The sequence below is a fragment of the Suricata suricatta genome, chromosome 1 (assembly GCF_006229205.1).
Source record: "Suricata suricatta isolate VVHF042 chromosome 1, meerkat_22Aug2017_6uvM2_HiC, whole genome shotgun sequence".
Taxonomy (NCBI): Eukaryota; Metazoa; Chordata; class Mammalia; order Carnivora; family Herpestidae; genus Suricata; species Suricata suricatta.
The window spans coordinates 95,338,875-95,363,114 of NC_043700.1; the positions used below are offsets into that span (position 1 = coordinate 95,338,875).

The window sequence follows — 24,240 nt, forward strand, 5'->3', positions numbered from 1 at the left end:
AGAAGAAGAATAATAAGAAAACTTCTGTGTGGACCGTATTTGAAAATTACTGCTGATTCAACCCATATATAATTTCAAAGGGTGCTTTGGTATGTGCTCATCTTTAACCAAAGAACTCAGGAAAACATGACAAAACAAACTAAAACTCTAACAACCTTAAGTTCAGAAATTTAACAACAGGCTAGCGAAATAACTTCATTCTATTCTTTATAGCAGCTTTTCTGTAGCCTTTTCCTGATTAAGATAAATTAAACATATAATCAAGTTTGATTTTTCTAAAAATTCAATAATTATTTTTCCACAGTGGAAAACTACACATTATTTAAAAAACTTGCTTAATACATTAGAGTAACACAGAACTGAACATTTCTCAAGCAAAGTTAGGGCAGTCAGTAATAAGCTTACACACTTTCCTGATCACAGAGGAGTAAAAGGTTAAAAGCCATTCTTCTAAGTATTGTTGTTAGATAGAAACACTAATTTCATTATTTGAGCTAAAACCTCTTAGACCATTGAAACAAACATGTCAGTGTGAGTATCCCGAAACCCCGAAGAGAACCTGGATCAAAACAAGGTTTTGACCAGATGCCAATAAGCAAACTGTTTTCTTAAGACAGGAAGCTGGACATTTTCTTAAATTTTCCATGAACTATACTGTGTAATTCAATCACAAACAAACCCCAAGAATAGGATCACACACTATTTTAAATCCATACGTATGACAGTCTGGAATCAGAAGGAAAAGTGCCATGCAGATGACACCGGGGTAAACGGTAATTAGTGACACCCAACCTGCTCTTTTCTAGGACTCTCATTTTTCCCTGGTACTCTTATTAAAAGGGCACAAACTTCAAATAAAGCAAGATTATTGCCTTTTTAATGGTAATAGCTATCTAAAGATATAAAAAATCATTGGTTTATAATAGTTTAAAGATGTAATGCTCTAAAATCTTTTTAAATTCTTAACTTTCTACTCCTGTGTAATCAGTGCCATGGAAACAGACGTCTGACTCCAGACATAATCTCTCCGATCCCATCCCCAGTGTAAGACATGGGTCACCCAAACACGAGCTCTCGCCAACAAATTTCTCGTGTGTGTGTGTGTGTGTGTGTGTGTGTGTATAGCCTTCTTGCGTTTTATTCCATCATACTGATACTTCTGATTTTCCAAACGCATGGGGTGGCAGGCACTGTGGATTGCACTGGATGCCCAAGGACTGGCTGGGACGACAGGATTGATGCTGGTTAGGACGCAGAACGAGGCTGGAGATGCATCTTCCCCTTGCACCATAATGTAACAATTTAAAGCTCATGTTTTAAAAAGGCGTGATCAATACGTGTATTCACATCACCCAGTTTAAGATATGATGTTTCAGCTTCTTCTCCCTTTAGGAATTTCCTCCCCCATATTTGATGCTTTTCATCTCCATTCACGTAGTTGTTTACTACACGTCCCCATAAACAATATATTTTGCATGCCTTAAACTTAAAAAAATTCAAACTCTTCCTGTAAGCGGCCTCAGGTGATCTCTGAAAATGGTTCGCTATTCACTTGACCCGGAAAACCCGACAAAATCATGCAAATCAAGAGGTTCAAATCTTCGTGTTCACTTTAAGAACACCCGTGAAACCGCCCAGGCCATCAAGGGTATGCATATCCGAAAAGCCACCAAGTATCTTAAAGATGTCACTCTGCAGAAGCAGTGTGTGCTGTTCCGATGCTACAATGGTGGAGTTGGTAGGTGTGCCCAGGCCAAACAGTGGGGCTGGACACAGGGTCGGTGGCCCAAAAAGAGTGCTGAATTTTTACTGCACATGCTTAAAAATGCCGAGAGTAATGCTGAACTTAAGGGTTTAGATGTAGATTCTCCGGTCATTGAGCACATCCAGGTGAACAAAGCCCCCAAGATGCGGCGTAGAATTTACAGGGCTCATGGTCGGATTAACCCATACATGAGCTCTCCCTGCCACATTGAGATGATCCTCACTGAAAAAGAGCAGATTGTTCCTAAACCAGAAGAGGAAGTTGCACAGAAGAAAAAGATATCCCAGAAGAAACTGAAGAAACAAAAACTTATGGCCCGGGAGTAAATCTGCATAAAATACGTGCAAATAAAAGTAAAAACAGAATGGAAAAAAAAAAAACTTAAAAAAATTCAAGTATTCTTCCAAAATGTTCTTTTTGAAATCTGTGTTTTCTGTGTAGCTCTAATTACTTTTTTTACTGCATAAGTATGGCGTTGTATGGGTATTGGGTAGAAATCCATTCTCTGACTGATGGATAGATTGTTTCCCATTAGAAATGATGGTGCTCTGATCTTCTTATTCATTACCTCATTGGAAACAACTCCCTCTGAGATACACACTACAGAGAACCCTTAACTTCTAGAAGCTTCAACATGACTAGACGTGCTAGCTGGCTTTCCAAAGGAGCTGTGCGGGTGTATGCTCCACCGGCGGAGTGTGAGGCCCCCGCGCTCCACAGCCTGCGGGATTAGACACTCTGTAAGCAGGGTTCCGGCTGTTGCAGTCCTCTGAGGCCTGGGTGAGGGTATGTTCCTCCGTCTACTGCAACGGCCAGTCACCTCCAGGATAGTTCTAGCTTGGATCCATATTTTCATTTCATATTTTCAAGCTTCTGTATCACAAAGGTCGTGCGAATTCAAACTTGGAAGCCATGGTCAGGTAAGCTTGTGGTCAGAACTCTCAGAGAAGCCTGTTTCTCTTTTTTAATCAAAGCACAGACTAAATCCAGAGGGCTCCCTGTGGCCTCTCTGGCTGGCAGAAGGATTTCTTCTCTAGTCTGCCCTTACACTGACGGTGGTGGTCTGTAATGACCTGGGCATTCTATCAGGCTCAATTATAGCTTCGTACGTCACATGGGTTGAAGGGTCAGAGTGGACATTAACTTCTGAGCTCCTTGTTGAGACCGCACCTTCCTCCTCACCACTCAGCCTCCAGCATGAGAGCCTGTCTTCTCTTTACAGAGAAGAAGTTATGATCCTCTAATAACTAAAGGGAAAATGGGAAGCATAAAAGTAATTCTGAGGTCCTATTTATTTCATTGTGTAAGCCTTCTATTCTAAATCAGCAGAAACCAGCAGAACGTTCTGAGTGCTGGAAATGTTCTACACTCTATTCTGTCCACACGGCAGACATCTGCCACACGTGGCTACTGAGCACTTGAGTTGTGGCTAATGTGTCTGAGGAGCTAAATTTTTAATATTATTTAATTTTAATTCATTAAAATTTAAGCTTAGTCATGTGACTAGTGTCTATTTGACACCAGAGCTCTAAATAGTAGTAATACTCTGCTCTGGGTGAGTTTGTGCGTATGCTAATAAACCAAGGTAGTCTCGGGAAAAATGCCTCGCAAATCTAGTTTTGACAGTCAAAGGGTGAGACAGTTGAGACATGAGTGCAGAATATCTACCACCACAAAACTGTGCGGTCCCATTATTTTGATCATTAGTTGTTTCTTGCCTGACTTGTCTTTCTGGAAATTTTCAAAGATTGACAGTGAGCATGTCTAAGTGCACATTCTTTCCATTGCCAGCTTCTGAACTGGAAGTCAGGGAATCCATTTCCAACAGTTTTTCAAAGATATTTATGAAATTAAAGTGTCCAAAAATTCCGAAGATAAATAATTAGGAGAACAAATACACATATTTAGAATGCAACGTAAGACAATATGACTAACAGCACAATTTGGCTTATCTTTGAAATGAAAAAGTTTATTGGTAACCTGAAAATGTGTGCAAATTAAAACATAAACATACAATTTATTTATAGTATTTTATGAAACAAGTCTATTGCTCTAGGCCTGAACTAGGCTTATGTTTCCAATTAAAAAAAGTTTTTTTAATGTTTATTTATTTTTGAGAGTGTGCGTGAGAGAGAGAGAGAGAGAGACAGACAGACAGACAGAGCATGAGTGGTGGAGGGGCAGAGAGAGGGAGACACAGAATCCAAAGCAGGCTCCAGGCACAGAGACTGACATGGGGCTCAAAATCACAAACTGAGAAAACCTGAGCTGAAGTAGGACACTTAACCTACTTAACACTTAATGCGCTATCCAGGCGCCCCTGTGTAAACTTGGCAAGAGGCATTACATGAAATAACTCTCAATTTTTTTCTCTCTCTTTTTTTTATTGCCATAAGTCAAGATTAAGAAGGCCAAAGCAAACATGTAGGTGTGAATTTTAATGAAAACAAATACATATCTGGGAACAAGACCACATAAGTTTGGCTGATACATTTGTCTATTTCACTGGCTGGCCTTTAAAAATAATGATCAGTAAATATTTCTCACTATGGATTAATCCACATGCATTTTCTTTTATTTATTTATTTTGAGTGGTAAGGAGAGTGGGGAAGGAAGGGGCAGAGGGACAGGGAAAGAGAAGGAGAGAGTAAGAGAGGGGGAGAGAGAGAGAGAGAGAGAGAGAGAGAGAGAGAGAGAGAGAGAATGAATCCCACGCAGGCTCCACGCTGCCATTGCAGAGCCCTATGTGGGGCTTGAACTCACCAACTGTGAGATCATGACTTCAGCTGAAATCAAGAGTTGGACACTTCAATGACTGAGCCACCCAGGCGCCCCAATCCACATGCATTTTCTATGTTCTTGTATAAAACTGATGTTCATAGGCTGGGCATTTAGCGATACCATGAAGCAGATTCTGGAGTGAGGAAAGTATTTCATGAGATGCATAAACTAGGTCAAAAATGAAAAAGCTGAAAGTTTTCTTTTTAAAACTTAGCACACATTTCCAGTAAAAATGGACTTAAACTTGTGTTCAGAGATTTTCATGGATGTTTGCACTGTATCCATACGATTTTAAATGCCTTTAAACACTGAAGCCTCTCAATTTCAGGCATTTTGCTTATGAGGGGTTTTTTATGGGACACTCAAGACAAAATTTAAAAAAGAAACACGTTTTTTCTAGAAAGCATTTTTAGCATCCTGAATGTGCACACTTTCTCAGAGTGTATGTAGCCCACTCTTTTCTTGATACTCTTCATAGAAACGTCTCAATGATTTAGGAATTCTGGGTGTCACAGTGCTCAAGGCTTGAGTGAAATGTCTCCTCATAATGCGGTTGGCTTGAATGTCTTCTTCCAGAGCCAGAAGCGCCGCCTCTCTACAGACAGCTATAATCTGAAGCAAAACATACAAAAACAAACATACAAAACAAAAAAGGGGAGAGGAAAGACAATCAACATTGTTTTGTAAAATGTAATATTTCAAATATTCATCCATGGTGACTGCTTCCTCAACTATAAGCACCCTTGCCAACATTTATCTTTATGGTTATTCCACTTCAGTTTTCAAAAGGACAAAAAGTAATCACCTTCATTCCAAAACAAGGTATTAAGTCCTCAGAATCAGGAGCGGCAAAAAGATATATAAGATATGGCATTTGTTCTCAAGAAGCCCACAACTGTCAAGGTGGAACAGACGCGCAAGCACATGCTTCTAATACGAGATGACAAAAGCTGAGTGTGTGTGCCGTGGGGGCAGGTAAGAACCAAGTGACAAGTGGCGGGGGGGGGGGGGGGGGGGGGGGGGGGGGGGGGGGGGGGGGGGGGGGGGGGGGGGGGGGGGGGGGGGGGGGCTGAGGAGCTGAGGAGGGAGATGCTCCGATATACAGTTATACAGTGAGGTTCTGCTCATCAGCGCTCCTTGTCATGGCATAGAATTTCCACATTCCTTTCAACCTTTGATGTATTACTGACATGTAAAAGCATTTCTTTATGTGCATCTCTTGAACAAGTTCTTAAATCCTGGGAATATCAGATAGAGTTTTCTACGTTTACCTTGGAGACTTGCATTAGAACAGAGAAGTGAATTTTGTTTACCCAGTGAGGAAAGCTGCAAGAATTGAAAAGAATCTGGGGAGGGGGTGGGGTAGATGCAGAGGGAAGGGGGACAGAGTGGGCGGGAGGAAAACGGAAGGGGAGGAAGGTTCAAGTCTTGAATCCTGAAATGTGTTTTTAAGCTCTCTGGACTTCAGACAGCGGAAGCAGGCTGATGCCAGTGTCATTCTAAAGACACATTACTGTGGTGAAAAGAGCTGTGGGATGAAAAGAGATATTGTGATTTTCAGGGCAACAGGGAAAACAGTGATTGATACTGACTGCACCTTTATATCGGTAAATGAAAGGGCCAGCTGAAACACATTTGTCCAGCCATTCAGCATATTTTCTCTGTTTGTTCACTTACTGAAAAGAGTTCCTCTGCTTATGCTGGGCTAATAGCTGCCAAAGCAGTTTAGTAGCTTTTTAGGGGATTTAGCAGCATGTTTAGGGAGCTTTCAAAAAACATGCATAGATTTAGATGGCTTTGTCAAATTACGACAATGTAACTATTAGTTCTGGGCTTCATTAATGAGCACTGAAGTTGACTATAGTGCTTATGCATGTTAATGCTTTTCCAAAAAGAGTGGCTACCAACTTGTTGAAGGAAAAAAACAAAACTTCCAGGGATTAGGAAAATAAGTTCAGCACATATACTGGTGCAGAAAGAGTTATTTGGAAAACAAGATATAATAATTAATAAGCACAGTAAAGGTGCAGGAAATGCCTAGCCTGGTAAACTGGCTATCCGGTGGTTCCACTCTGTCCAAAGGGCCTTTGAAGACCTCCATGAAGGGAGGAAAAGGGAACAAAATGGGGGAAAGCCTCAACTCCTTCCTTTCCTCCCTCTGAGCAGCACTTCTGTTATTGGCAAGAATCTGAAGCAATGGCTGCAAGGAAAGTTTGAAGAAGGTTATCAGTGGAAGAGGCAAAGGCCTGAACTTCCTGCTGGCTGGTGGATTTCTAGCTCTTCCTCTGAGATAGTACAGGGAATGTTTCCATTACGTGGGTCCTTCCCCAGGCTAGGCGGAGCACAGAAGTCACCCGCTCTGGGTCAGTGTCATGTCTTGCACACTTCATAACTGAGACTTACCTCAGAGAAAACTGGATCCAGTACATAATGGCTACAGACATTACTGAGTACCTACCCCATGTGCTAGACAATACTCATGACTGTACTAATTAATTGCTGTGTGAACACTTTTCCCCTGCCCCGCCCCGGATTTTGCACAATTCAGGGATCCCACTAATAGTGTGCAATATTTGATGGGAGCATGGCAAATGGAGTGGGCAGATAAGCACAGTAACCTGGTGGTGGTGGGGGGGGAAGGCGGGGCTGAGGAAAGGAGAGGTAACCGCAAGGCTGTCTGGAACCTGTCCCAGCTCCTGAATTCGGTTCACACGGCCAGATAGTGAGTGGCTCTTACTGCTGGTACATCTGAGAAAGGGAACCAACAGTCTAGTAGACTTCCTCGCTCAGTACACAGTAATCAAACTGGGAGAAGGAGAAATGATTATACTTCTCTAATCGCTGGAATCTCAGGTAGCCTAACAAGGCATATGAAATGTAGGTAGTAGGAAGTGACAGGTCACTGAGGCCTTGAAGGCTGTCCTTGGGGTCAGCAACTCTGAGGAATTCCTCTTGCAGATCAGCTTTCTCTCCTTCACACCTTTGTCTACAGATTTTCTTAAGCTATAAATTGCTTTTTGCCTTTATGTGGCAGCTTCCAGGGCAGTGATGGAGGGGCACTGGTGGCGAGATGTGGTCTGAGCAGTAACAGCCGCTTGAAAGGTGGATGTTTGTAACTTAGAGCCTCTAGCATATGTTAACACTCAAGAGTAATTCCCCTACTATATTTAGTACTGGCCTGACCCTTAATTAGCAATTCCATCCAATTGGGAGAACTACAAAATTGTGAGGTATAGAAAAGTTGGACAGAGTTTTGACGAGAGCACTAACAATGTTTGAGTTAGAAAGAGATGACTCACAGAACGTTTGAGAGACAAGGACAAAGGAAACAGAGCAGCTGAATCCTGGTACTCAAGTACCGCATATGAAGGTGTCTTCCTACATACAGACGGAAGAGTAGTTGTTTGCACTTCCAGAGTGGCAGGAGGACTGTCTGAATTCAACACTTGCTCCGATAAATGGTTTCCTTTTCCTATTATTTACCAGGAATGCTCTGAAGAACCAGTCAATTAGGCAATACTTTCTACCACTTTTATTTTCCTGTCATATTTGCTTAGCAATATGCAACCAGTAACTGAGAGGAAGTAAGACACTATAAATAATTAATCAGTCACTCTTTCATCAATCAACATCCACCGAATAGCTACTCTGTACAACAACTAGATGAGGCCAGGTAGGGGATTCAGAGATGTCCAAGATGTCGTATCTGTCTTCTAGTGCTCCCTGACCAGTAGGGAATGGACATCAATTGTCCAATGTGGCCTGGTATTAGAGGTACTATTAAGCAGGGCAAAAGGAAAAGTGCTCTGGTATGGAAAAAAGAGAAATTACTGCTTCCTAAACTGAAGTGGGAAGCGTCTAGGGGAGAAAAGGGCATTCTGAGCAGGAGGGAGAAAATGAGTAAAGAAACAGCAAGGTGGGGAGAAGGAGACCAGAGATGGTACTCTTCCAGCCTCAGTAGCCAAAATGGAGAATTTAAGAGAGAGGGGGGGAGAGAGGGAGAGAAGACAAGGCCTGTCATCAAAATGTCACTAAAAATAACAATGATAGTTTTCAGAAGTCATGTGGGCCATAATGACAGTGAAGGCCAGTCAATGACAGTCATCACTAAAGCTCTAAACCCAATTCACAAGCAGCTGGTGCGCAAGCAGCTGACAGAGAATAACTCCTAAAGGTTCCTTTGTTTTAATTTTTTCCTCATGAAAGGGCTTCTTAGAAATTCCAAAAGGAAAAGCATCAAATGGATTATTGGTTCCCTCTCCTGACCCAAATAGAAAGGTAGGTCTGAAATGGAAGTATTCTTAGGAAGCTCATTTCACGATGGCTGGTTTCTCTTTGCTGTGGGGTCACTTACTTCAGCATGAGTTCCAAAGATCCCATACTTCTCAGGCCAAGTGCAGCGTCCCTGCTTGCTCTCAGGGTCCCTGCCAGCATTTGCCTTGCTATATTAGTGTCTTTTCAGAGGAACAAGTATTTCATGATCAAGGAAGTTTTAGGTAACAGTGCATATACTCTGTTTCCCACAATGCACAGTAGAATTTTAAAGATTTTTGTGAAGCCTAGCAATGGTAATCTGCTTAATTTTCTTTAACTCAGGATTTCCCACAGAACTCTCTCGTTGCCCTGGTTTTGGCAGAACACCTGTAAGTGGCTATCTTTTGAGTTACTGGTGATCTTCAACAAACATTCTGGAAGGTGTTAACTGATACAAAACAATTCAATCAGAGCACAGTATGGCTTTGGCCTATTTCATAGCCTTTTTTTCTTTTCCAGACTACAGAAAAGAGGGAAAGGGAGAAAAAAGAGAGTGGAGAAGGACCAGTCTGTTTAATGGGGTCAAAGGGCAGCAGCCACAGCACACATTCGGACTCGGGAGATATAAATGGTCAGTGCATGTTTGTTCAATCAAACTGAACGTTTCCTTAACGATAAACAGGTTTCCAGAGAGTACACATTATATGCATTTTTTTTCATATTTGGTCTATATCCTGTAACATTTTTATCCATGTTTCATATACCCTACACTTTGTCAGTTATACTTAAGTTTTTGGAATGATAACATCAGTAACAAAAATTGTTTAACACTGTGATATATGTTAGCTTATTTTAGTCTGGGGAACTACTTTAAATCTAGTTACTTCCTTAAAAGTAACAGAAATTAGAAATTTTATCAAGAATACAAGTATGTCTGTTATTTTGAGGGATGCTTCCTTAGGTATCAGAATGTGTTACATGGGGACTGGAACTTTTCTGCTGCACTGTCATGGGGAAAACTGCGCTGTAATGGAGAAACATGCCTGAAAGTTTACTAATAATGCAGTAATATATATATGTATTATATATATTTGTATAATATATACAATATAATATATATATATATACATACATATATTATATATATGGATTACAGTAGAGGACTGAAATGGAAGCTTTGGGCAGAAAACCCCTGAAATTGTGCAAATGGTGATCTTTTGTCCCACTTGATGAAAATAACCTGGCATCAATCAACTGTTGAAGGATTTTTTTTTTCTGTATTAAGCTCTGAAAGCGTGAGGTCTTTCTATTTTTATTATTTTTTTAAAATTTTAATGTTTTTCATTTATTTTTGAGACAGAGAGAGACAGCATGAGCAGGGGAGGGTCAGAGAGAGAGGGAGATACAGAATCCGAAGACAGCCTCCAGGCTCTGAGCTGTCAGCACAAAGCCCGGTGCGGGGCTCAAACTCACCAACCATAAGATCATGACCTGAGCCGAAGTCGGATGCTTGACCGACTGAGCCACCCAGGCGCTCCAGGTGAGGTCTTTTTAGATTAAATTTGCAAATACATCTCTCTCTAATCAGAATTGGATACTATAGAAACTGACAAAGGCTTTTAATTTCAAGTAGGAGCTTTCTCGTTACTATCACTAAAGTTTGTAAGAAAACCTAATGAGATAATGTATGTATGTATATGTATATACATCTCTACAGTGTATACAGGGACCACAAAATTCATCATTTTCCTGGCATCACATTCAAAACCACATGGAATCTGGGACTGTTCAGTGATGGGGGAATTTCTTCCATGAGGCTACAGAAGAACCTCATGAGAAGATGTGTAGATGAATAGATGAATTTGAATCACAGACTGTCTGGAATGTTAAACCAACCCGTTTAGAAAGAAAACTCTTGGCACTCGATTGCATTAACATTTCTGGCAAAAAGGATTTTGGAAGCTTTCCCCTAATCCTTTCACCATGTCCACCTCTTCCCCCATAGGCTGCAGACTAGATCATTTAAAGGAATTATTAACCAACTACCAGTAAGGTTGCTTTCGCCATTAGGCTGGAAAAGCAACCCTGTTTTGGCTGGCTCTGTCAAACTGAGTGTCTGCAGTCCATACCAAACTGTTACGATGTAGATGCGCCTTGCTGCAAAAGTGAAAGTATTATTTGTTTGGGAAAACGAGAAAATGAGACAAAAGACAAGCAGAGTGGGCCTAAGATTTCACTGTCAGAGCTAAACTAAGACACGCTGTTGTTTCAGTGGCCACGACACCCATTTATTTGGTTCCAACGTGCCAAATTCCCTTTTCATTTATTCTGCAATTGTAATAGAGCTATCAGATACCTGAAAAATGACATAAAAAGCAGGAACTCTCTAGTAAGGTGTATAGGAAATGAGCTAATAGGTAGGAAAGGAAACAGTTTTTAATGAAAATGTTTAGAAATCCTCAAAGTCACTGAGGAAAATAGTAACCATTTTCAAATGCAGGTAGAAGGAAACTCAGCAATGGAAGAGGACATAGGAGTATGAATTTTCATGCTACGCTTGCCTTCTGAAACAGCAGTGCATTTAGAACAGCAAAACAGCAATAACTGGATTACGTGAGACAACTCCACTCGGGAGGGTGTGGGGAAGCAACTTCCCAGGATGAGAAGCCTCTTGACCACTGAACCTTGGGAAATCTAATTACCTCACTTTTAAATGCAAAAGGGCAAAAGAGGCAATTGTGCAGAATTCTGAATGCCATGAAGAATAAGAACAATGTCTTACTTCACTGTGGAAAAAAAATGAAACCTCTTATACACGGCCTAGGGTTTTTTTCCCCCAATGCACGAGACAAGAAGAGTTTAAACAGGTGGCTCAGCTTAGTTAGTAAAAGAGAAACAGGCATATTGCGAAAATGAAAACCCACATGGTTTCTATGCAGGCAGTAGTTGTTGTTGTTATTTTAAATGATGTGATAAATAATCAAGGCAAAGCCTTCACCAAAACCTAATCATTGGGTAGAAAAACCTGAAAATGCGGTGTTATAGCCCAGCCCTTGTTCTTTCCAGTTTAACAGGAGCACCACCTTCTTTTCTAGGCACTGACAGGTTAGAAACCTAACATTAACTTAAGTGCAAGTGCTTCAATTTCCAAATAAGGCCTGGGTCATATGTGCCTTTCTTTTCTGTTGGCTGTAACCAGATCGTGAGAAGGACATCAGGAACACATGCCCATGAGTGGCATGTAAGGCTGGGAAAAAGGGGTGGTGCCCCAAGTAGGCCTAATGGGGGAGCTACCAACTGCTTGCTCACTTTCAAAAGGCAGTTGAAATTTTAACTTAACCTCATCAAGTTCCTCAAGAACTCGCAGAGTTGATCTGTGTCTTCCAAGAAAGGCGCGAGGGTAACAAAGTTCTGAAGGCAGCTTAGCCAACAGCTGAAGTTCTGTTTGGTGCCCATGACCCCACTCTGGGGGCAAAGGCCTCAGATCTGTGGAGAAAGAGAAGTGGGCAATTTTAAAGGTGCCGGACGAGGAGGCTTATTTATAGGGTGCCCTCGGCTGGTGAGAAAGGGGGCTCTGGATCGCTGAGCCCGTGTACCTAGTTTAATCAGCCCCAAGGTTCAGTGCTGCTTCCAAGTTCTTAGGGAACCAGCCGTGGCAGCCTAGGGGCTGCAGACAGACCAGGCGGCAGTGTCCAGCACTGGCAGCTCCCAGCAGGAGCAGGTGACCAGGCGGCAGTGTCCAGCACTGGCAGCTCCTAGCAGGAGCAGGTGACCAGGCGGCAGTGTCCAGCACTGGCAGCTCCTAGCAGGAGCAGGTGAACGCCACGGCGCCGGGCAGAGAGAGCCGCGGGGCGGGAGCCGGAGGAGAGAGCCGCCCAGCCCGCTGCGGGCAGCTGCACGGATGCCACGCAGACGCAGATTGGTGCTCCCGGGCCCTGCGGCGGCCGCGCTGCTGCTCCTGCTGTTTGGCAAGTAGAAAGCGCGCCTTCCAGTGAGGCCTAAATGTGCTTTTCAGCTCCTTTGTATTTCAAGTGTACTAAATAGCTTTAAAGAATCCACCGAAAGAAATGGGCTGCCGTGCTTTTAAAATTCTTAGGTATTTTCAAGAAAGTGGTTTTGTTAAAAGCGTCGTCTGTCTGGAACACCTGTGACCTGTTGAGCTTAATTGGGCTGCAGCTGGCGCTGATTGTGGCGCAGCCGCTGGCGGCCGCGGGCGGACATTGTGTGCGCTGCCGCCCACCCGCCCCCTCGCCTTTCTTTTCTCTTTCACCGCCTCGCGACCTCCTTCCCCTGTGTGTCCGAGGGATTAGGAGCCCAGTAGAAAGTGGTGTCCCGCTGTTTGCGAACAGCGTTCACTGGAGGTGCTTCAAGGAGGCGGCTACCTGGGAGATGATGTGCTCCTGCGGACGCCGGGGGCCCATTCTCCCCGGCCCATTGAGACGTGCTGAAAGGTGGCTGAATGGCCGGGCGTGAGAGCTGTGACTCAAGGGAGCGCAGCAGGCTCCAGGCCAGAGCAGCAGACGGAAGTCAGACTGTCACCGGCACAGGCGGCAAGGGGCGCCCCAAACTGCCAAGAAAGCAGCTCCCAGCTTAAACAGGGCCAGAGAAGGGAATTCAGAGGGGAAGTGAGTCGCGCTTGCTTTAGGATACTTTACAGTGCCACCTCACAGAAAAAATTTTAAGTGATGAGACTAGAAGTGAGGATCTTGGGAGGCAAACTTCAGATCTAAGAAAATGCCTATTGCCCTTGGGCTAAATGCCTTGGACTGTCTGCAAAATAAGCTTTATAATAATTAATCCATCTGGGATTATATTTAGGTCACTATCTAGAATGCCATAGATAGTACTGAGTCAAAAGAAAAGACAAGTGTGTAAAAACACACTAAAGCTTAATGACATTAAAGAAGGTGGAAAACCCCATTGGTTGCTTAATTTTGCTGATTTAAAGTTATTCTGTACATATCGCCGAAGTTTATGTAAATCAAGAGTGCAACCTTTCATTATTATCTGCTTGGAGAAGCCCATTCTAGTTTTCACTTAAAAAAATTGTTTTTTAATGTTTTTATTTTTGAGAGAGAGAGAGAGAGAGAGAGAGAGAGAGAGAGAGAGAGAGAGAGAGAGAGAGAGACAGTGTGAGCAGGGAAGGGTCAGAGAGAGAGAGGGAGACACAGAATCTGAAGCAGGCTCCAGGCTCTGAGCTAGCCATCAGCACAGAGCCAGACACAGGGCTCAAACCCAGGAACGGTGAGATCATGACCTGAGCCAAAGCCTGACGCTTAACTGACTGAGCCACCCAGGCGCCCCTTCACGGTTTTTTTTTTTTTTTTTAATTTACAAATGAATCCACAGAGGAAAGAGCTGGGACAAGAAAGACCTGGAGTTTTCATTCTTACTGTTTCTAAAACCATATGTAACTACGGGAATTTTAAATGTTTCTAACATTAATTAAACCATATAAGAAAAAAAGAGTATAGTTTTGAAAAAAACACACCAACTGGTATGGGAATGCAAAAAGCAGGAACCATGTAATAAGGGAAGGGTTAAGAGGGCAAACAGATACTGGGAACCCCTAATTCATTCCTTCACTCAAAAGTCTTTACTGACCACCTACAAGATACCAGGTACAATGTACCCACAGAAATACAGCAGTGAAGAAAACAAAATGTTTTCATGGAACAAGATGTGCAAAGTACTGGCTCATCTATGTACTCTTCAAGGTTCAGTGTAAATGTTTCCACTGGGAGGCATTTCTGGCGGCAACCTCACTATCTTCCCAGGACTGATTGCTTTATGGTCTGGTAGCAACTTGAATTATTCCATCCTAACACAGTTGTCAGGAACCATATAGAGTTATCAGTGGTAAATGTCTATCTCCCTCACTACACTAGAAGTCCCATGGAGGCTCTCTAGCCTTTGCTCTGCTCTACTCCCCAAACTAACAGGTTAGCATGTCCCTTGACCTTTGGGAGTCTGCAAAAAGGTCTCCTGCTGAGGTCATCTCTGAACAGTGATATAAATTAGATTTTGCCTTTAAAACACACAGACACACAGACACACAGACACACACAGACACACACACACACACACACACACACACACACATTCCTGCTGTGACAACTGCAGCCAAGATAATTGTCAACTATAGACTAAAAAGGTAAAAATGTCTTGGGAATAATGGGTCATCCTAAGTGGAGGTGTGTACTTTTGAGTCTTGTAAGGCTGGTGACCCAAGCTATGGCCGGAAAGCTGGAAAAGGTATCAGTTCTTGGGTAAAAGCATCCATAAATGGGATACCTTGAGGTTGGTCCCAGACAAAGAGGAGAGAAGACCAGGAAAGGTCAGCTATAGGCCTCCCCTCTAAGTCTGGAGAGTTTGATTCTCTCTACCCATGTTGTGGGAGATAGGGAGGTGGTGGCTTGGGGGGTTGGTAGGGGAGGGTGTAGGCCATGGTATTAAACCTCATCCTATGTCTTCTCCCCTGTCATCCATCTTCACAGCCAGTCCCCACATCTTGCTCTACTAACACACACATAAAAATGCTTCCTGTGAAACTCTGTAGCCTCACAGATGCCCTGGGTAGCCTTCTCTGCATTTTGTCCAGCTTGGGATCTTTGAGCACTCACAAAGTAGAGTATTTGGGAGTTAGAGCCTTTTCCTCCTTGACAGCCTGTCTTTTTTTTTTTTTAGCTATAATTGACATATGACATTATGTTACTTTCAGGTGTACAACATAATGATTCAGTATATGTATATATTATGAAATGATCACAGTATTTAACATCTATCATCACCAGAGTTATACATTTTTTTCTTGTGATGAGAACTTTTAAGATCTACTCTCTTGGTGATTTTCAAAAATACAACACATGAGTACTAACTATAGTCACTATGCTGTACATTACATCTCCAGGACTTATTCACTACATAACTGGAGTTTTGCACCTTTTGACCACCTTCACCCAATTCACTCTCACCCTATACTCAGTCTTAATCTATAATGAGCTCCTTTCTCTTTTTCCATTCTCTGAGTGGCTGCATGCTGGCGAGCCGATCAGCAGCCTTGCATGGCCACTTCTAAAATCATTTTATAGAATATGGCCATTAATGGCTACTTGTGTAAAACAGAAAAAGATGACTTGACAATCTGTAGCTAGCTAGGGGGCATCTGAAGATAGGTCCTGGTGAGCAAACACTAAGTATACCATCAGCACATGTAGGGAGTGTAAAGGTTACTTAGAAGATAATTACTTATCTCATACTCACCTTATGCACATCATATTTCATGCAAAAACTCTACCAGCTTTGTGTGTTTATTAGCCATATAATAAAGATTTTTAACCTACGGTCCATGGATATCCAAAAGGGTCTAAGAATATCTGAAACCCTTAAAAATGTACACGTATATATATTTTTTTCTTTTTTTTCCCTAGAAAGATGGTTGAAAGTATTCATCATAATCTTAAAAAGAAATCATTAACTGAAAAGGGTTAAGAACCACTGTTCTATAGTTATTATATTTCAAACCTTTTTAAATCATATGAATGCTTCATAATAATATCTATCTTATTATTGAAAGAATGTAATTTGGCTAGAATTATCACAGTTGAGGACTACAGAAGTTATAATGTGGAGTTAACCACTGTAAAGGGAAAGTAGTTTTTGCTTTCTTAGACCTTCCTCTTGTACCTTATAAACATTCAACAGCTGCCCCCAGGTATAACTTACTTAGGTCTTTATTGACATGAAGAGGAACCTAAAGACCAATATCCTTTTTCATTAATTAAAAAAAAAAAAAGCTAAAATACTACACAAAGACTGCAAACTTAAGCACACTAGCTAAGGAATGAAAAACCCAAGTACCCAAGATAAGATTAGAATTTGTAAGTGACATACATTAACTATGTGCAATTTTGGTTAGCCCATAAATGAATTTTCAGGTTTAAATGCCTAATGTAGACTCTGATGTTTTGTAATAACATTATATACTGGGTATTTGGAAACTGACAGGGTTGTTTTCTTATCTGCAAAATTATATGGCCTATTGTCTTGTACTGAATTTCCATTAAAAAGGGGGGAAAAAAGAAAATTCTTTATTTTTACTGATTTGAAAGCAAATAATGAGATACAGCTCTTTTTGACAATGAAATAATTATATATGTGATATAACTTTGAAAAAGTTACAAGTACCTGTAAAAGCCATAGGACAATTGTTTTCATTAGTTACTCATAGTCCAAGTCAAGGTAGGGAATAAAGATAATTCAGTTTATGAAGGCTTTAAACACTTACATTTTTCTCTCTTCTGACGTTAAGTCCATTATCTATGGAGCCTAACCATTCCTCCTTAACTTCTGTTACCCAAACTCTTTTGCAAAACTGCAAAGGTTTATGTCAAGTTCAGCAATAAAAAAGCCAGAAAATTTCCTAAATAAAGACTGAAAAATGTCTAGTTGTAAAGACTAAACTAAAAACCATGAGAAAGGGCCATCAGAGCAATAACAGATATAGAAGGTATTGTGGGAAAGGAAGGCAGATTAAACTACTTATGGATAATGAAGAAAACATTAAAAATTTAACTTAAAGGTGACTTAAATTATCACTTAGTGTATTGGCTTGATTATCAGAAATATAGCAGTTGGTACATTTAAAAAGCTAATGGTGAATTTTTAAAGCATGGATTATTCATCAAGTTCTTAAAATCTAAAGATATAAAATTGAGTGAATTTGAGTATGTATATTTAATAAATTTCAAGACTGTACCCATACTTTTACCTAATCATTTTGTAGTAGGTGAACTCTCCTCAGATTTCTAACCATCAGAAAAGTATACATCATTGGAAAGAGACCCGCAGACATTTCTCATGAAAAGAATTTTTCTTTTTCACAGAGATGAGTCAAACTGAACACAAGAGGATTATGATACAATGGAAGCTATTCTGCAATCTTAATGTATTTTCTATTGTAAATGATGAAATATACACATAAAAGCACTCTATAATGTTGTAAAGTAGAGAAAATTGAAGCACGTGTCAAGACTTTCCTCTTATGGGTGTACTTTTTCATTTGGAGATCTGATCACTAGGTTTTAGATAGGCTACACCTTGGGAACAAGCACCTCCATTTTGAATGAAATAAACCCATACTACCTTTGCTACAGTGTGTTCAAGATACCATTTGCACTCATTCCACATTTACACTGAAGAATGGGAAAGCCAAGAGAAATTCTGAATTATTTTACAGGTCCATCCTACTCTCTCCCCCAACTCTGTTCTCTTTGAGATAAACTCATACAGACATACATATGAAGGTAGATAGACAACTGTGTATACACACACACATGTGCATGCATGCACACATGCATGTGCACACTCATTTGCAGATGCAATGTAAGTTCACAAGATGTGGCATGAGCTTAAGCACTTTTTAAAGTGCACAGTACATTTACCATCAGTAGTTCTGAAACCCGCATTTGTAAATCTTTAAAATTAACTGCTGTTAAAATCCCATCACTTTGGCAGCAACCCAGCGTAGCTGTGCCTTTAACAAAAGAATTCTGTAATAAAACGAGATTTTACATGCTGAAACAGAATATTTTAAAACATCTTTCTGCCGGCTGCTCATTTTAGTAATATTTGTGGAATTTAAAACCCACACACACATACACAAATGTTCTCATGGAAGATTAGGCTAAGTTTTTAGGTTAACCTCAGAATTATTAAATTTTTATATCAATCTTTTAATGAACACTTTTGATTCATTTTCTTTAAGAAGAAACCCAAGTCCTGAAAAGACTTTAAGGCTATGTATTCTTTGGTTGCCATAACAAATACAACCAGGCTAACTTTAATCAAAGGAGACTCATCAGTAGTTTTCACACTACATTCAGCTTCTCCTGTGTTTGCAAATAGGTGCAATCGGCTGTGACATCTGCTGTATATTAGGGCTCAACTGCTAGGGACAGAAATCGAATTTGAATCAAAAGGAGGAATTTATTATAAGGATATGATTGAATCTAACAGAACCTAAAGACAAGAGTGAGGCTGGGCTCGGCAGACCAACTGGAACCAGGGACTGGAATGCTATCAGGATTCTCTGCTTCTCTCTGTACTTCGTTTGGTTTTATTCCTCTTTAACAATAGAACGGTTTTCCCCATGTGGTAAAAAACATGGCAGTACAGTTTTTATGCTTCATATCTTACAGCTTCAGCCACTACAAAGTCCTCATTTTCTCAGTTCCAGTGATCAAAACTCTCATGGAAAGTGTCTGAGAGTAGCCTGGTCCAATTACTCGGGCTAGGGAGAAGGGCATGATGACGGGGCCACTTGAGGTAGGTGGTTCCCGTGCACCAAATCAACTGTGTGTGTGTGTGTGTGTGTGTGTGTGTGTGTGTGTGTGTGTGTGTGGTCACACTGTGATGACATGGCAACTCTAATTTTTTGGAGGCAGAAAGTGAAGATCCTTGGAAAGGCTGGAAGCACAGGTGATCTATGGCAGACTTATGTTGGTGAATGGAGGGAATAAAAGAGAGGGTGTAAAAAGTGGCTTTTCTCTTTCTCTATGGACAAGTAAACTTGTGTTGCTTATACACTGCTTCCTCTCAAATTCTCTCTTGGCAGCATATTACCTCTAAATGTTCTGTTGAGAAGATGCCACTCTGGAACTTGTGCCCAGTGGAGCAAGGGCCTCCCCGGCTTCTAGCTGCCATTTTCTTAGACCACGCTGCTCATCGGGGGTTCAGATAACATTCTGAGCTGCATATTTGATTTCCAGGCCACAGATATCCAAAATATGATAAAGTTGAAAAGTCTTAGGGGCCACCAGTCAATTTCTTTGGAAAGATTATGGAATCTATAGGAAAAAGTAAAGCTATTCTTTGAATGATGATTCCAGCACAGGTTATAGTCAAAGTTATCTTTGTGTTAAATCCATTCTCTTTCTTAGCAATTGGAGAAGTCACAATGAAAATCAGAAAAGAAAGCAAATAAAAACTTACTTTTTACGGGGGAAGGGCCACAAATAGCTAATACATACAAGGCTCAAGTCTGGAGTTGTTTAGTTTGGAAGTTTATGGAAATTTTATTTGGAGACAGTCCCTAAATTCAATTGTAACTGGAAATGCATGTAACTGGAAATGTGTGTTGACAAGGCTTAAGGAACAGAGGAATGAAATGGACAGCAGTGAAGCCTGGAGTGCTCTGACTTCATTGTACCAGCTAAGTGGCTGAGAGACAGCTGGATGTGTCTTTCATGACAGCTCCACCACACTGTGTAAACCTGCCCCATTCTTGCCCCTGAGAATAGAGGAGAAAGGGGAGATAGAGGAAACTAAACTCCTTAGTAAACATTTAGGGAGATAATAGTATCTCCCTCCCTTTATTTTTTTTAAACTAGAGAAAATTCAAACACACACAATAGTAGAGACAATAAAGGACAGTAACCTCTCATTAATATGTTGCTTAGCTTTAGCAATGAGCAACTCATGGCCAGCCTTGTTTTGCCTACACTTTAGTCCTCACCCCAACACTGCACTACCTTTAAAAAAATATTTTTTTTTCCTGAGAGACAGAGAGAGACAGCATGAGCAGGGGAAGGTCAGAGAGAGAGGGAGACACAGAATCTGAAACAGGCTCTAGGCTCTGAGCTGTCAGCACGGAGCCTGACACGGGACTCGAACCCACGAACTGTGAGATCATGACCTGAACTGAAGCTGGACGCTTAACTGAGCCACCCAGGTGCCCCTGCACTACATTTTTTGAAGCAAATCCCAGAATCGCAGCATATTTAATATATTTAATATTTAATCCAGAAATGTTTCAACATATATCTAAAAGAATGATTTTTTCCTAAAAAAATGACCACATTATTATTCCACATTAAAGCAGCAATAATTCCTTAGTATTATCAATATTTAGTATTAAAATACTGCCACTTATTCATAAATGATTTCATAGCTCTCTTGTTTGAACTGGGATCAAAATATGTATTTAGTTGAGGTATCTCATTTCTAAAAAAGTCTCTCCCTCTCTTCCTTATGATTTGTGTTGAAGAAACAGGATTATATGTCCTATACAGTTCTTTATTTTCTTGATGGCATCTCTGTGGTGTGATTTAACATTGTCCTCTGTCTCCTCTATTTCCTGTAAACTTATAGTAAGATCTAGAGGCTTGAGTGGCTTGATGTTTTGGGAACAAATACTTCATACATGATGTTGGGATACATAAGATTTAGTAGTTTTCTATGGTTTCATGGGTACTTGTGATTGTCTAAGTCCTTTACTTCATTAAAGACTGCAAAACGGTGCTCTTGTTATTCCTTCTCCATTTATTGGCTGGGATGTATTGATAAATGGAAGCGTTCTTACCTCCTCTTGCCATCCTCTTATTTAAATGTTAGCATACTATTCATACTTTTCTCTGCCCTGCCTTTTTTACTTAACAATTTATCCAAGAAATCACTTCACAGTGATACAGAGAGCTATTTCTTACTGTTTGCAACTGCAAACTTTATTCAACCAGGTCCCAAGTAATGTACATGCGAGTTGTTTCCAGTCTTTTGTTCCTTTTTAAGACTTATTTATATGTTGATCAAGGTCTAAAATGGTCAAGTAGGACAAAAGTAAAAAGCAAAGAACATGGTTAAGATGCTCCTATTCACTGTAGCATGGATATGATTACAGAAGCTTGCTTTTCAACCACTGCTCATTCAAAATTTAAAAAGGTGAGTCTTTTTTTTTTTTTAAATTTACATCCAAGTTAGTTAGCATACAGTGCAGTAATGATTTCAGGAGTAGAATCCAGTGATTCATCCCCTGCATAGAATACCCTGTGCTCATCCCAGCAAGTGACTTCCTTAATGCCCCCTGCCCACTTAGCCCATCCCCCCACCCACAACCCCTCCAGCAACACTCAGTTTGTTCTCTATATTTAAGAGTCTCTTATGTTTTGTCCCCCTCCCTGTTTTTACATTATTTTTACTTCCTTTCACCTATGTTCATCTGTTTTGTATCTTAAATTCCACATATGCATGAAGTCATATATTTGTCTTTCTCTGACTGACTTATTTCACTTAGCACAATACCCTCTAGTCCCATCCACATTGCTGTGAATTGCAAGCATTCTTTTTGATTGCAAAGTAATACTCCATTGCATATATATATATATACACCACATCTTCTTTATCTATTCATCCATCGATGGACATTTGGGCTCTTTCCATACTTTGGCTATTGTCAATAGCACTGCTATAAACACTGGGGTGCAAGTGACCCTTTAAAAAAGCATATCCTGATGAGTGGATCAAGAAGATGTGGTATATATACACAATGGAGTACTACATGGCAATGAGAAAGAATGAAATATGGCCATTTATAGGAAAGTGGATGGACCTTGAGGGTGTCATGCTAAGCGAAATAAGTCAGGCAGAGAAGGACAGATACCATATGTTTGCACTCATAGGTCTAACATGAAAACAGGAGAAACCTAATGGAGGACCAGGGGGAGGGGAAGAGGGAAAGAGAGTTGGGGAGAGAGAGGGATACAAAACTTGAGAGACTATTGAATGCTGAAAATGAACTGAGGGTTGGAGGGGGAGGGGAAGAGGGGAAAAGAGGTGGTGGTGATGGAGGAGGGCACTCGTGGGGAAGAGCACTGGGTGTTGTATGGAAACCAATTTGACAATTAACTATTTTTAAAAATAAAAAAAAATAAATACATTCACATTGCTGCCAAAAAAATATATAAAAAAGCATATCCCTTTCCCTTGGATAAACACCTAGTTACTGCAACTGCTGGGTCGTAGGGCAGTTCTATTTTCAATTTTTCGAGGAAACTTCATACTGTTTTCCAGAGGGGCTGCTCCAGTTTGCATTCCCACCGGCAGTGCAAAAGAGGTCCCCCTTCTCTGCATCCTTGCCAATCTGCTGTTGCCTGAGTTGTTAATGTTAGCCATTCTGAGAGGTGTGAGGTGGTATCTCACTATGGTTTTGATTTGTATCTCCCTGATGATGAGTGATGTTGAGCATTTAAAAAAGGTGAGTCTTAAAAATCATATTTTCTGGTTCCTGTATTTGCCTCAGTTCTCCAATTTTCCACTTTGCTCAGCTCCAACCGACCTTTGAAGGCCTCCAGCCTCTACCAGTTCTATTTAGCACTGAACCTCTGCACATCTCCAAGTGGCCTCATGCTACAGAACCCACCTGCCTTTTCTCCAAAGCCTGGCTATTGAAGCTCACACTCTGTCACTACCTCCTGGTTATCACTACTGCCACTAACAGTCTGTTGTAATGGTCAAGGCAGTAGTAGTGCTAATCGAGATACTAGTGGGATTAAGGTCAGCTCAGACATGGAGCACTTGCGGATTTAGGGAAGTGATAACAGGAAAATCAGGACTCTTCTTTATCCTGCTGATTCAAACCAGCGTGGTTCTCCTACATCAGTTTTTCATGTACATGATGATGTTCTAAGACTAGCTTCTAATTCTCAGAAGATTACATGCTTACATGCGATAGACATTTCCAATATAGATACGTTATTCCTGGCTTCCAGTTTCTAGTCTTTTACCTATCACCTCTTTAAAAATGAATCTACTCTCATGTCTTCAAATATCACTCCTATGCAAATATCTTTGAAACATTCATCTTCAGCTCAGGCCTCTCTCTAGGCACTTACAACCAAGGTATTTAACATCAGATGTGTCACCTTGATCTGAGAACTGCCTGCCTCACTAACTCATTTTCAGGGATAGATACATCATTCTCCCAATCATCCAGGCTTAAATCCATTGGTGATATATATTTTTTCTTTGCCCCATAACATTTAATCTGACCAAATCTTCTGATTTACATGGAGTCATGTGAAAACTTAGAACTGACAATCCTATCACAAGAGACTAACTAGTGGATAAAGATTGGATTGGAGGCGATTCTTTAATAGCTGTGCTTTGTCTGTGGGATAAACACATCAGATGAAAACCTTGCTGGCATACTGGTTAGTTATAAAAAAAAACACTAAATGTGTAGGAAAAAAACAGGCATAGGAGAAAAAAGACCCCAAAGTCCAGGACAAATGAGTCCCGATTAGCAAATGAAACTGACAAAATAAGCCTGACTCCTCTGAGGAGAGAGATTAGATATGAGAGGGGCTTACACCACACGCCAACTGAAACAGAATGAATGAGGTCAGCAGTGAGAAATCAGGTCAGTCCTCTAGTGCTCAAAAGACTCCTGGAGAAGGACTGGAACTGTCAGCCCTGTTAGACTCTAGAAGGCAGAAGGTGGATGAGTGCTGTAGGAGACAAGTTTTTGCTCAGTAAAAGGGAAAAAAATATATGAATAATTTATAAACTAGCCAAATTTGGGGACAGCTCTAGAGATAACGAATAAATGAACATATGATGGGAATGTTGTGGATTTTATTCAAACACCGCAAATGAACTTCGTCTAC

The 24,240-nt window shown here is 40.9% G+C and overlaps 1 protein-coding gene and 1 pseudogene across 4 annotated transcripts in view; one reads left to right on the forward strand and one right to left on the reverse strand.

Moving 5' to 3' along the window:
- SPATA5 (spermatogenesis associated 5) overlaps positions 1-24,240 on the reverse strand; it is a 325,548-nt gene that overhangs the window by 6,651 nt on the left and 294,657 nt on the right. For 2 of the 4 annotated variants that reach the window (XM_029941230.1, XM_029941224.1), the window contains one exon: positions 4,531-5,158. The exons of 1 other annotated variant lie outside the window; for it this stretch is intronic. In XM_029941230.1, the coding sequence (XP_029797090.1) occupies positions 4,982-5,158 (177 nt within the window). In that variant the 3' untranslated portion in view covers positions 4,531-4,981. Of the gene's footprint in view, positions 1-4,530; positions 5,159-12,249; positions 12,287-24,240 lie in introns of those variants that run through there. One more of the 4 variants, XM_029941234.1, reaches the window with a different exon arrangement.
- Positions 1,518-2,128, forward strand: LOC115293553 (annotated as a pseudogene).